Consider the following 12,975-nt stretch of genomic DNA (forward strand, 5'->3'; position numbering starts at 1 on the left):
AGCACAACCGAATTCGGCCCGTCCTAAAAGAGCTCTTAAGGATCTCGACCCGGATTGTGACTCCCAAATTGAACATTGGTCGAAACCAAAAACAGTAGCCCTCACCCTTTTTTTACCTTGGGTATCTGTGGCAAAATCTCTAGGTGAATTGGCCCGCCTGGAGTGTTGGGTGGCTAAGCAAGCAAATTTAACGTCAGCGACGCTATCAGACCTCCTCACAGACGAGGAAACTACAAGGAAGGCGACACTTCAAAACCGCGCAGCGATTGATTTTTTGCTGTTGCTCCACCATCATCGCTGCGAAGAGTTCGAGGGCCTCTGCTGCTTGAACTTGTCATCCCGAGCCGAGGACGCGAGGGTGGCCATCGACAAGATGCAGGGCCTTGTTCATGAAATAAAGCAACAAACATCGGACTGGCTGGGGGACCTCTTTCAAGGGTGGGGATTGTCAAGTTGGGCGGGGTCAATCTTAAAGACTGTACTCTCCACCCTTTTAGTTCTGTTTATCATTCTAATTGCCTGCTCCGTTGTCTGGGGACTCGTCAAAAGACTTGTATCCAAGGCCACCAACGTCCCAGACATCAGCCGAGTGGAAGTCCCAGGCAAAGGCGGCGAGAATTAGAGTTCAGCCTCTTCAGAGAGCTCCAGCCCTGAAGACACTTGCTCGGACTCCGGTGACATGGAGCAGGCTCAGACTTCAATCTAGACTGTGCTTGCCCCTACCATTTTTTTTAAAACAAAAAAGGGGGAGATGTTGTGGTTTGTTTCATGTTTGTTCAGTTTTCCCCCTGTTGTTTGAGTTGAGAGTCTTGCCCAGTTCCCAGTTTCTGTCAATCCTCAAACCCCTCCCCAGTTACCATAGTTACAAAATGTATCATTTCGTTCTCCACCCCTGGCTGCCTGCCTGTCACTCGGCGCCCCTGCCTCTTTTTCCAGAATCTTCTGGTCAGGGTGTCGGGTGATTGGCTACGGGGCCAGGGCCCCTCCCGCAACTGTGTTCAATTGGTTTCCCTGTTATGTCAATCCCAAATGTATCCTTCATTCCCCTCTTCTGATTTGTCAACCCTTACCCCTCCTAGTCCCTTTATAATCCGAGGTTTTCCCCACCTCGGGGCTCTCTCGGTCTCTTCTCCCTGGCTCTTCCTCCCCTCACCCAATAAACCCTCCTACCCCGAAGAACCTGAGAGTCACCTCTTCCTTCTCTCCTGCGGCATTGGAGTATCTCTGCGGCCAACGTCCGCAAGGCACAACATCGCCTTAGGCACACGACCTGACTTCGGGTTGGGGAAGTGCCCTACTGGCTGGAGGTGGGCTGGACAGTTCCTAGCCTGGGTGTTCTCATTCTACCGGCCACACCGCTCCACATCAGCATGACATTTGGTCAGTTTTTCTTGGTATCACATTGGTGACAGGAGGTCTGTGAAGCTGGTGCATTGGCAGTGATGGGTCTCACCTCTGTGTCCAGGGAGCCTGCCAGAAACGTCTGCTCTGTGCTATGAAAACCACATACATTTTCCTTGCTGAAGAGTTAGAAGGTAAATAACTCCACAACACTTCTGCATTGTTATGTTTATTTTATTTATATTTGCATTCCATTGCTTCATCCATTATGATTGGTTTGAAAAGTAAACTTTTCTTTTAATGACTACAACAGTTAATGTTGGTCTCTCTTCCCATACAGTTGAACAATTATTTAATAACAAACAACTAAAAAAGTCCAAGACAAATGTGACAGCATTAAAAAAAATCAACACACCAAACAGAGCTGATGCATGGAGAAAGAAAAGGAATCAACCACTTATTTCTCAGAAAGATGCATTCCCCTAAAAAATTACCAAAATTAAAAAAAATGTATTTTATGGGAAAGAGCAGGGAGTGTACTCGTGCATATGCTGATGCTTCCACATCCATATCCCCAAACACACAAAGATATGTATATATACACGCACATGCACAAACACAGACACACATGTATTAGACTGGACAAGTAACTTTTTTCTCTGGGAGAAAATTATTATAACTTTTAATTATATTAATTATATCTGTCTTTAAAACAGGAAAACTTATTAAAACACAGAACAGAAACTACTTTAAAAGCTCTAACATATTTGGCTAAACCTTGGAAATCACTGCCTATTTAGCATAGAACACACAAAAAAATCAACTTTGATAACTATTTAAATGTACACCATCACCAGGTTCTTAGTGCTGATTTGGCTTGCTTTGCCTTTGGAATATGCTCCATAATTATTAAAAATGTCTTTTATTAAAAATTTCTTCCAACAGGTAAGAAGAAATATCTGACCACTATACTGGATGCCCCAGTGTTATCCCCTTTCTAAAGCCCATAGAGCAAGCATGCTTTATTATAGCAATCATATTTCTATTTTACATGTAGTGACTAACGTTTTGCTGCTCTTGCAGGAACCTCCTGTTCTCGCTTTTATTCTTCTGAAGAGATGGTAAACAGCCAGCCAGAAAGCCAGAGAGACTTGATGGTCTCTCTTCAGGGGGCATAGGTGAGAAGTAGCCCTTTTAGAGGCAGGGAAGCAGGTGAGAAAGCTACTTTTTGTAACAACAGTGTCCTTGGGGAAGCAAAAGGAACACTGAAAGGCTGAAGGCTGGCTCTGAGACCTCCCATCCAGAAAATGAGAAACCTCAAGAACATGCAGAGAAGGTAAAAAGCAACAGGAAGGAGTAGCTTTTTGTGAGACATCTCCAAAATACGTAATTTATTTAACCCAAAGGTGCTTAAAGTCCTTTTAATCTGTTAATAGAGACTTGACAAGAGTGGCTTCCCAACTACAAAGAGTATCATTCTCTGTATTCTCTCCACAGACAAGGAATTTGTGGTCCCTGAGGACAGTGTTCACCCATTAAGTTTCTGCACATCTTGAGCTGTTGTCTGTAGGTCCCTGTAGAGTTACACCTTATCTGTTTTCCTCTCTTTCCCTGCCTTGTTCTTAATGAATCCATTCATCAGGAGAGTCAACTTGCCTGATATAAGTTTTGCTGCTTTAGAGCCTGAGTTCTTGGAGAAAACTAGTAAGTTTCATAAGTCTCCAGCTTCTCTCAAATCTGATAGAAATCAATTTCGCTGTTGTGGATTTAGTAAAAAAACCCCACCCTTCAAAAGACTCTGGGACTCCATTGTTCATAAAACCTAAGGAAGTTATGTTCAGATTTGTTTCATATTACAGTTGTCACTAATCTATGTTAACACAAACCAGAAGTTCATTACAAAATCTCTTATTACAGAGACAGTCAATGAAAGTTCTCAAGTCTTTAACAACTGAAGTAAAGTTTGGTTTCATAGGATCCTTTCACAACCTTTTATTACTTCAGAGTATTGCTGAGTTTCTATCAGTTGAAATGATTCCTCTATAAAGGCACTATGAAGTGCCTTGAAGCTTAACACAACAGCATCTTTAAAGGTAAGTATCAAGGAAAAGAATATGTAAGAAAAACAGAACCTGATTGAAGAACTAGAAAAGTGATTAAAAAAACCACAACAAAACAAAAAATCCAAACAATAACCTCTTTTTTCTCTCTCCTTCCCCACCATTCCCAGTCCCAGAACAATGTGGAATGCTGGCATTATTAGAAACATATGTAATAATACGATCAGGTAGAAAAAGCATTAACAAGCGAAACACGATTCTGTCTGTTTGTGGCCCTGAGCAAATTACTGATGAAGCTGGAACACTTGATCAGAAGATTCAAGAGGAAGCTGCTTCTCTCTCCCTATGGGAAGGGGTAAAATGGTACTTTTACATAGTGATGCCACATTCCAGACATTTGTATTTGCTTGTCAGCTGCCACAGAGTGGAACAGGAGAGATGGCCTGTGGCATGTGATGGCCTGGTGGTGGCTCACTAGCTGTGCTGCAGAAGCACAGTTGGGAGATACTCAACAGAAGGCCACACCTTAGCAGGTGGAGGAGGGAAACTCCATGCTCTTCCTAGCAGAATAAGCACCAAAACAAGTACACTTTTCCCTCCTTTGCAGCTGGTTCATCTCCTGTGTAAAAATGGGCTTTTACCATTACAGAGATTTTGGCCAGGTCAAACACAAATCCTCTAGGGTTCAACTTTCCATTTCACTCTTTTGCTTCATACAGTGTGCCCTACCAGAAAATGAAACATAGGGGTTTGTGGGGAAAAAAAAAAATTAAGAAAAAGGAAAACACTTCCAACTGATAAGTTTTGCATTCAAAAAATGTATACATTCACAAAAAGGTAACTGAATTTTTTCTCAGGTAATTTTTTCTCAGCCTAATCTTCAGACTCAACTGCAGTGAATAGTCTCGAAACAGCATATGGTAAGTAATGTAATAAAATGAAGACTAAATTATGCATAAAAATTATGCATAAAAACATGTTTTTCAATTTGTGTAGTGACTTTGATCTTTATGCGCTAAATTCCACACCTTTGCATCTTTATGTTAATCTTTCAAATACAGTGTTGCCCAGACTGAGAGCACCACATGGCAGCTGTCCATGGTGGCAGTGAAATTCAAGTACACTGCATCAGCTACAGCTCCATCTCAAGGAGTGCCATAGCCCAGGCACTTTGAGGAGTTCAAGACACCCTTTATAAGCAATTGAAGTTGTAATTCCTGGCAGTTGCCAGCTACATGAACCACCCCAAAGAAGTTATATTTTTCATCTTCTTTAAAATGAGGCAAGCTCAAGAATACCTGTGGTAATAAATTCCAGAAGCTAGTTATATCCTGCAGAAGTGCCAGCAGAACAGAAATCATCTGTGTGTGCATTCCAATCCCCAGAGAATTAACCTGATTGCAAAGACTGCCAAAGGAGATAAGAACACTTAGGTCCATCCCCTTGAAAGCAAAGGATAATGCTGCTTATGTAGTTCTAGAGATGCAGAAAAGCTCCCATCATAGGTATACCAAATGTTCACAGACAAAAGCACTTTTTCCCAGCAAGAATTTTACAAGCCCTGATTTAAACAAGCAGGTAAATAAATCATCATGTGCTACAACATTGAGCTAGAAAATATTTGCTGTTCTTCTTTAGTGTCTGCTACCTCTTTATTTCAAATGTTCCAATCACTGGATACTCCATGAGATTTTCTTCTGTTTCTGTCTCAGAAGATGTAAACATACCTAAACTTATTCGAGGAGAAGGCAGCAACACGGTTCAGCACTCACTCAGGAAAAAGTAACTTTTCACAATAACACAAGTGTGCAAAATTCATTACAAGGCACAGAATACATAGATGTGTTCCACTTGATTCCCATTTATTCAGAAGTATTTCTCTTGTGATATTCTGTTTCACTTTCATTTTTTAATTTTTTTTTTTTTTAGAAGAAAGCCTCCTCAGGGCATATTTGGCATAGAAGATTTGATTTGCTGCAATGGATCCTTCTAGACTATCCATACACGTGTTCATTTTCCAGAATTAAGTTCTGGAAAAATGTATTGTGTTAGCCCAGTGTATAAAGCAAGTCACATTACTGGGCACTGTTTAGCTGCAACAGGGACCTTCAATTAGTCCCTCCTGCTCTAACCTTTTTTACTACTCATCTTTACTGTATCTTCCTGCAAGTTACCCCAATTAAATTTATTTTTCTCTGAAAAGATGAAATTTTAGGGTGATTGAGAAGGATCCTTTTCCTAAAGGGATAAAAGGGTATGAAATTACATGACAGATTGGTGTACTTCATTGGGTACTTCAGGAAAATGATGATTGTAGCTGTTTTTTTTAAATGTAATACAGAGATACTGAGAACATTTGCTGTCAGTCACAGCATGAATTCAAGGAAAATACCTCAGCACTGCAGAGCTATATCTGGATCCCTGTTCATGTATTTGAAATCAGAAACCCTTCCATTGTCGTTAAATTATGAGTCACAATGAAGCATACTCTGTCTGTTCAGCTGAAGGACATGGCTGTCTTCCCGGAAACACAAGGCTTGCTAGCATTTGGGAATGGTGGCCAAGATTTGGGTGGCCTGGAGCAGGGTAGGGGGCATTAAAGGCAAAGTCTTCTTTCATTCCAGAACCTCTTAATAGTCTGTTGCAGTTAGGAAAGAAAGCACATACCAAGAAACAAAATAAAAAGAAAACAAAATTGCAGATTTCATTTCGAAACAACTAGTCTGGAGGTCAGCCCAAGGACCTGAATTTCAGTAAAGCTTTAGCAGCAGGGGCACTATCTACTGTTGTCTGTGGCTGAAGAGGTTCTTATCCCTGATAAAGGAGCTAGAACTGATATAATTCTTCTTTTTCTCAATAATCCAATGTTGCTCAGTTGAGGTTCCTAGCAGCACATTTAGGGTTAACAACATTGACACTGGAGAGAAGCATTTGTGACAGTAACTGTGGCTCCCAACTTTCCTGCTTTCAGGGATTAACAAGCAGGCTCAGTCCATGAGGGCTGTCATATTCTTAAACTCTGCAGTAAGAAGGAAATTAGACTTTGCTTTTGTTCAGTGGATAGTTTTTAGTGACACATCCTGGTTGTCATCTCTTTCTGTAAAACAAGAAGAGAAAATAAAAAAACAAATGGCATTTATGATAAAGTGTGCACAGGCCTCTTCACTGTTAGTATTTCTGCAACTCTGCAAATTCATGTGGTTTTATATGGCACCATGTTTCTGCCCCTTTCTGTCACTTTCAAGGACAATGAACATACCTGCATGTAAAATACAGCATTTTGTCATTTTGACAGCTTTAATAATGTAATAAATCCCTACCCATGTCAGGTAAATGGTGCTGCATCCCCTTGCCCTAAGAAATAAATCAACTGCAAATGCCAGAAACCTTTTAATTTAATGTAAGAAAAAGGATTCAAATCATTGTCATTGAACCTGCAGCCAACACGAGTCCTAGATATATCTTCTCTGCCTAGCTGTTTTACCCTCAGGCACAAAGGGAACACAAACCTTGAGGACTTGACCAGAGCTGTGGCATTCATCTCTAGGATAGGGTTTTGGACCATTCACAGACTCCGTCAGGAACTGGGGTTTGGGATCCACATAGGATTTTATTTGATCTGATTTACAAACACTCTCATACAAACTCTCTAGTAACTGGCTGCCCCATTCTATAAAACTTCATATTTGTCAGCAGATTTCTGGAAAGGCATTATCTGACTAACAGCCAAACACATACACCAGACCACACAGCATTTACCTTGGAAAATCAATTGAGATTTACCAAGTTACCAGAAGTCTCTGAAAAATCTCTTAGCTTGCTTGAATAATTTTTTTATAATTTTTAAGGTCATTAAGATCTAATGCAAATAGCTTCATGACAATTTTGTAACTGTATCTTCCTCTGTGTTTAACAAATTGCTTTTCCACCTAGAATCCTACACATAATTATGGGACTTTCTCCTCCTTTTCCAAACCTTTAACTAGTTTTTCTTTCTTGTATATTTATCTTGCATTACTTGTTATTTTGTTGCCATGCATGTAGGAGAATGGGATGTTGTCATTTGTTATAAAGACAATGGTAATTAGTACGGGAGTTTATACAGTAATATGTATAATATATATCACAGTGATCTCCACAGTGATATATACAGTAAACTGAACTAGTACTGGCTTCTCCTCCAATTTGTTAAAGATGACAAAGCTGACTGTTCATGGAAAAATCTGTCTCCTTTTCTTCTTAAATGTTTTTGTGGATTTTTTTGGGAGTTGCTTTGTTTTGTTGTTTTGGTTTTTTTTTCCTTAAATAGCTGGGATTAGGTTTATTTCATTAGAGCAACAAACACAAATGCAGAACTAAATAAAATCCAGCAGAGTGTTGGACAGCTTCCTACTGAAGATTAATTAGGTGTTCAAGCATTTCAAGGCAGTTTTTATCTTTCCTGGCCCCTAATTTTACACATATTCAGTGTCTGCATGTTTGTAGTGTACTTCCTATAATCAAGGCTGATAGATCTGTGAGGTAAAACACTGCAACTTCCTTCTGCAACTTCTGCTGAACAGTGATTTTCAGTCAGACTGTATCATCTTGCCCTGTTATAAAAACAGTCCAGGGAGTAATGTGGACCATATCAGAGCCATTGTAAACTGGGCCACTCTCCTTCTGACACAGTGGGAGGCAAACTGCAATAGCATCAGAGGTAGGAGTCTAGATATGGATAAATGTGTCCAGGAAAAGGGCAGAGTAGGAACTTAGATGATCTATGCATAAGATGTAAACAAGAGGCCTTTATGACAGCTATGAAGCATGAACCTATCATGCTATTTCTAACTTCTCTCTAGAGGCAGAATTTATTTTTCATAGTAATACAAATTCTCCCCAAGCCTCTCTCTCCCTTAATTTCTAAGGTTTTTTTGGTTATACTATTAAATCCACAGTCTTCTCCCGAGATCCTATTTCTCCACCCTGTCAGGAGAACATTGCTGCAAATGGCAGCAATGTAACTGTAACTTCCTTCCTGCAAGGCCTTCTGTCCCAATGGCGGCTAGGCTACAGTATTGGAAATTTTCCCAAAACTGTAAAGTCAGAAAAACATTTAACCTTAATAAACATTGACACCAATGATGCATAGAAACATTCTCTGTATTGATCTATATTGTTAGTGGTAAATGAAGGACACACACACAGGTACAGTCACAGTGCATGCCTGCATATATGTGTGTGAGCTTTTACTGATATCACCCAATGACAGTGAATTAGATGTGCTTTAAAAAAAGATAAAGCCCATGATTCCTCTGATAGTGAACTGGTGCAAGCTTTGTGGGAGTGACCCACTTCTACTTGTTATTTTCTTAGAGGAATTCACAAAACAACCAGGAAATAGTTTCTCAAGAGACTGGTATAATTTGGATGCTGGCAAAGAAAAAGTTAGCTTCACTCAAAATGCTGGTGAGAAGGTGAGGAAGGGTCATATCCCTAGCATCCAGTCTTGGCTGCATGGCAGCATGAGGCGTGCTGTGTGCTGCAGAGCCTGCTGCTGAGCCTGTTACTGAACAAGCGGCTCCTACTTGCCAGACTCTGCCCCCTCAGAGATACTTACCTCTCAACTCTTCTCAGAGCCTGCTGGCATATCTCTTGCTGATTCTGATGGGAACCAGAGAACTTAGCACACATTCCCCCCTCCACTTAACTCTGCAGAACAGTCCCTCTCAAACTTCACGAAAGATCTGATCCTTAGTTACTCTGCTGCTGCATAGCCTTGGGTGGAGCACTGTCTAACAAAAAGCTAACAAAAGTTTTTCACTCTCTCCTGAGTCTCCTTGGGTTTGTGCTTCTGTGAAACATCACTGTTCATTTTAAACTGGGAAAGGTGGAGAAGAATGGTCTTGACTAACAGTTACTGATTAAAAGCACAAAAGAGTATTTCCCAAACACAGCAGATGACAAAAAGCTATCAACTGACTCTTCTGAAAAGGCAGGAAGACTGAAAATGCACTTTGCCTTAAGGTACTGTGATGCCCAATCCCAGCTGGATCTTGAATGAAATATAAAGGCTAGACAAACAAGGGAATCAGAAAGTCAAACACAGAGACACAGATAGGCACACAGGAGCACTGAAAATTTTTCAAATTTTTTTTTTTGCTTGTTAACAGACACTCTCCATACCAAAACTTTTGATACCAGATGCACTTCCTTTTGAAAATTAATTACGAGACACTCCAGAGCATTATTCTGCATTCAGACTTACTCCTGCTCTCAATTCTGGATTACATAGTTAACTCAAAAAAAATGAAGGCAGAAGTAGATGCTGTTTTTCAAATCCAAAATGCAAATCAGAAGCCTGGACCCATTCTATGTGTTGGATATGCCCAAGACTAGTAACTAGAATTTAACATGGAACTCACTTCTAAGGAACATAAAGAGAAACATTTGCTATTCTTTATGATGTCCTTCAAATATTTACTTACTTGCTGAAACTAATGCTAACAAGCCACTCTGTAAGCATCAAGAATCTATCTGATTTGTTAGGATTTGTGAATTCACGGAAGAACACATTCCTGAACATTTTTCAGGGAATACCAACTTGATTTCACAGATGAAGGGAAAAAATAAGAATTTATAAAGGTAATCAATATTTATATCTAAATGTCTGGCCCTCTCCCTTCCATAATGCTCCAACATAAATTTCAGATACATTCAGCACATAAATCTATACCTGACTATTTCAATTTTTACTCCTCAGTTCACCTTTAAATGCAGCAGGAGAAGAATGGAAAAAATGCAACAGAGCCAGAAGTAGCTGAGAAAATCTCTTTTTAATATGACAAATTTACCTGTGCTAAGATATTGATTGCATCTGAATGGATTACAAGAAGAATGAATTTCCCATAAAGAATGATGTTCATCAAAGAAAATTGTGTTTCTATGCTTATGCAAGTATAATATATAGCTGCCAAAACACAAGGCAAAAACCCTTCAAACAAACATCACCTTTGAACCAGTATATAATAGAAGTCAGAGGCCCCTCCTGTGCAAAAGCTGATGAGAAAGTAGATGAAGTGAAAAAACTGTGTAAGTAATAGTATTCTATAAAATAATAATAGGAAAAATAGGAAAAATAATAAATGCAATAATGACCTTTACTAAAACCAGTGTTACTTTAAAGACTCAAATCCTCCTTCAGTGCCTGGGTCTCATCCTAACTTCCAGTTCTCCAAATTGAAGCAAAGCATGTCTTGATATTCCCTCTCCTCAGCTCCTCCTGCTGCTACTTAGCAAGCCTAAGGATGATGTGGAATCGTCTCCTTTTAACCCTTTGACAACTGTTTTAAGCATAGTGAGGTTTTTAAATGTATATACAAGGGTATTCACAGACAAGTGGACAGAGAGAAAGCATTACCTGCTGACGGGCAGGGATACCTTGCCTGGAGGCACCCCTCAGCCTGGAAGACCTGACCAAGAGGCAAGGAGAAGGACATGCCAGCAGCGGGCACCGTGCCAAATACACTTGCCAAGCTTACTGACTCCACAGGGAGCCACTCATGTCTGCAACCAAATACTGCAACCAAAAAAACCCAACCCAAAACAAACAAAAAAAACCCCACAAACAAAAAACATTGCCCAGCATTAACCGCAGTCTCACAGGTAAGGAACTTACAGTCTATTCAACCATCTTGTGAGGCAGTGCTGGGCAGAAAGGCAATATACAAACAGGCCTCCCAGTTTATGGACTCATAACAGTCCATTCCAACCTGACCTGAGGCTCTGCTGGGCAAACACAAGCATCCCTGGGACACACATTTCTCCTCCCTATGCTCATGGACAGAAAAGCAAGCCACAGGGAATGGTATATGCACACAGAGAGGCACCAGTGCAGCCAGTTCAGAGTCTTTCTGTAGTTCACATCACAACTGTAAAATAAGCAGATGAAAAAGAGAAAGATCAGTTCATCAAAGCACAAATGGCTATGATATCTGCTGCTTTTTATTGCTGCTTTCTTCACAAACCTCTCAATAGTTAACAAATAACTAACATGTGGACAAAGTTCTTTGTGTCCTGATGACAAAACAAGCCGTTTACAATGGAATAGCACCAGATCACTGCATCTGTGATCCTGTGCTGCACAACTAATCTGTATTCAGATAGCTGACTGATCAGGATAGGAAGACTGACAACAGAATTGAAACAATAAATTAATCTACAAAACTTTTTTTTTTAATGGAAATTTTAGTTAGAACCATACCCTGAATATTAACTTAGAAATTGTTCTCCAAAGTTAGTAAAAAAGAAATTCCTCTACTTCTTCCGTTACTGCTCTCTCTGTATCCTGACTGAAAAAAACCCCAACAGACTGGTAATTGCTGTCCAGTGGGTATATTGATCATTCAGTTATTTCCTTTGTTAGGTTTCACAATGTCTTCCACTTGAATGAGTCTCAATTATCATGATGCACAGCATTAAATTAATCTCTCAGACAATCTCTTTGGCTTCAGGGTAGTTATTTTGAAGCTAAGGACAGGCTGACAATAATCCTATTTGGTTCCTCCTGAATTTGTTTGGCAATGTTTGCAGGACACAGATAAAACTCCTGTCTGCAAATGTAACCCCTTATCACTGATGACAAAGGTATTTTATCAACTGACTGCAAGCAGGAACAGATCAGGAAATTACCCTGCCAAATACACTTGTGAGTAGAGCTAGACCCAGCTAGATACAAACTACATGCATCTGGATGACTGACTTGCTTAAAATTGTCATATTCCAAGGAGGTATTTTCACCTTCTGCATGTTTTTGTCTTCTGTAACAATAAAATAAAAGTTGGGTTTAGTGTACCTCACCATATTAAATGGACTTGAAATGTGTTACTTTTTACACTGAAATGATGCAGAGTGAATAAGCAAACACTACAACTATATTTAGCATTAAAATTTTTGCATAACATTAATCAGGAGACATGTTAGTTCTCTACTATGAACTACAATTTTGTTGCATATACTAGGTATTTTGCATAGATTATTTTATATACTAACAGATCTGATTAAATGGGACAATAAATACATCTTTCCTCATTTCTTTTTTCTTTTGCAGAACTTCTAAGTTCACGTGACATGAGATTTTTTTTTTCCTTTGACAATTAGAAAAAGCGGACTTGTTTCTCAGTCTTCTGGTTCTTGAAGGTTTAGAGAGAATATTAACAGTTCAATCCAACACTCAATCAAACTAATAGAGTCACTCAACAAGTATGGTCAATTAAGAAAACCCATACTTAAGTAAAGTAGCTTTTCTGAAATTTCTTCTGTATACTGCCTTTACATTTGCCTTATGACTAGCTAGACTATTGAAGGGAGCTGTTAAGTGCTACATAAAGGAGATCATAGCCACTTTTTTAACAGTTAACCAAAATCTCACTAGGAAAGTCCTTCTGTCTTCAGTCAAGTACAAGCAAAGCAGCTGATGCAATAGAAATAGTTACTAAAAATGTGCCAGGAATTATATATTCAGAAAATCCAGTGCACCTTAATTCTCTGCTTTCTTCGAGCACCAGTGTTGAGAATTCTGTTTTGCAGCAATGTT

General features: G+C 39.6%; 1 protein-coding gene across 7 annotated transcripts in view; it reads right to left on the reverse strand.

Annotated features, from left to right (window-relative positions):
* Window positions 1–1,554: 1,554 nt before the first annotated feature.
* Window positions 1,555–12,975, reverse strand: part of MOB3B (MOB kinase activator 3B) — an 86,284-nt gene continuing 74,863 nt past the window's right edge. For all 7 annotated transcript variants that reach the window (XM_071424519.1, XM_071424520.1, XM_071424518.1 and 4 more), the window contains one exon: window positions 1,555–6,498. In XM_071424519.1, coding sequence (XP_071280620.1) covers window positions 6,469–6,498 — 30 coding nt within the window. In that variant the 3' untranslated portion in view covers window positions 1,555–6,468. The remainder of the gene's footprint in view (window positions 6,499–12,975) is intronic.

The sequence above is a fragment of the Agelaius tricolor genome, unplaced genomic scaffold (genome assembly GCF_023055355.1).
Source record: "Agelaius tricolor isolate 1412-34295 unplaced genomic scaffold, bAgeTri1.0.p SCAF_4, whole genome shotgun sequence".
Lineage (NCBI taxonomy): Eukaryota > Metazoa > Chordata > Aves > Passeriformes > Icteridae > Agelaius > Agelaius tricolor.